Raw genomic sequence first — 1,383 nt, 5'->3', positions numbered from 1 at the left:
TCTTCTCTATTGGATAAGGACAGAAGGCCATTTGGAAACCGCGCACGCGTGAACGCTGTTTCCACACAGTATAGCGTGTTTAATATTCAACGCTGGCTATATATATACCGGACTAATTCCCTACCATTCATTCATGTAATCTAATCTGCTCAGCAATTTGAGTATTGTAAGCGGGTAAAAGTCATTGTCTGCATTTCCTTACATTGCATCGGGATCTAATTATTCATATCTGTTTTGATTATTGTAAGGGTATATAAGTGGTTTTCGAATTTCCTTTCTGAGAGTAAACACCATCACTTCCACCATCACAAGAACCAGAAAGGATGTCTGAGAATAAACACCTTCACAAGAACCAGAACGCCGACTCGGAGGCGACGCCGTACGAGAAAGCGATGAAGGAGGAGAAGCACCATAAGCGAATGGAGCATTTAGGTGAACTGGGAGCAGTCGCTGCTGGAACGTTTGCACTGGTACTATACTATACTATATATATATATATATATATCTTATTCTGTAATTTTTAGTAAGTCGATAAACTAAATCAGGTTTGTAGAGTTTACCAATACAATTATAGCATTACTAATTCTCTCATTGGGTATGCAGTACGAGAAACATAAAGCAAAGAAGGATCCAGAGAACGCGCACAGGCACAAGATTGAGGAGGAGATTGCAGCAACAGCTGCAGTGGGAGCTGGGGGCTATGCCTTCCACGAGCATCACAAAAAGAAGGCAGCCAAAAAGGAAGTAAAAGATCACCATTTTTAGCCACCCGCGCCCCGTACCTATGCTTTAAAACAGTTTTCATTCTTTCGCTTAAAAAGTCATCCGTCATATTGACACTGGCTTCAGCTTCATTCGTTCATTGTATCTCTTTATGATCCTAATAAGCATTTTAACGTTAATAACCATTTTAACGTAAATACTTAATAGTATTGTGATGCTGTTAATAGTACTTAATAGTATTGTGATGCTGTTAATAGTATTGCGACGCTGTTATTAGTCCCTGCTTCCGGCATAGTAGGGACTATAGTGTTCGATCCAAAGTTTGACTGCTATTAATTCATCAGTTGACTGGATTTTTTTGGGGTTTTTTGTATTTTAATTAAAGTTGATTGCTAATAATTTTGTAGCAACTTTGCCTCAGAATTTTAACCATACTTTTGAATTTAGCCTTTTATTGCAGGTTTGTTCCATTATAATTATATCCGCCTCTTGCATGTGTGCCATCTGCCATGGTGCATCTTCCATCGTTAACCATATGTTCGCCATGGTTGCACACATCTGCCATGGTGCATCTTCCATCGTTCACCATATGTTCGCCATCGTTTTTCACACACCATTTTTCATGAAAACTGTCCATATGGCTCGAAGGAGAAACGTTCA

At 39.3% G+C, this 1,383-nt stretch overlaps 1 protein-coding gene across 1 annotated transcript; it reads left to right on the top strand.

The window, feature by feature from the left end:
* The first annotated feature begins 143 nt into the window (after window positions 1-143).
* Window positions 144-908, top strand: LOC149201485 (abscisic stress-ripening protein 1-like). The gene is made up of 2 exons (XM_089399747.1): window positions 144-470; window positions 604-908. The coding sequence occupies exons 1-2, from the start codon at window positions 324-326 to the stop codon at window positions 763-765; spliced, it is 309 nt and encodes a 102-aa protein (XP_089255873.1). The 5' UTR covers window positions 144-323; the 3' UTR covers window positions 766-908.
* The last annotated feature ends 475 nt before the right edge of the window (window positions 909-1,383 follow it).

This window comes from Pinus tabuliformis, chromosome 2_1, assembly GCF_031772625.1.
Source record: "Pinus tabuliformis cultivar Carrire ecotype Pingquan chromosome 2_1, CPIR1, whole genome shotgun sequence".
Lineage (NCBI taxonomy): Eukaryota > Viridiplantae > Streptophyta > Pinopsida > Pinales > Pinaceae > Pinus > Pinus tabuliformis.
Note: the sequence above shows the minus strand (reverse complement) of the source record. Positions and strands in the feature narration are given on the sequence as shown.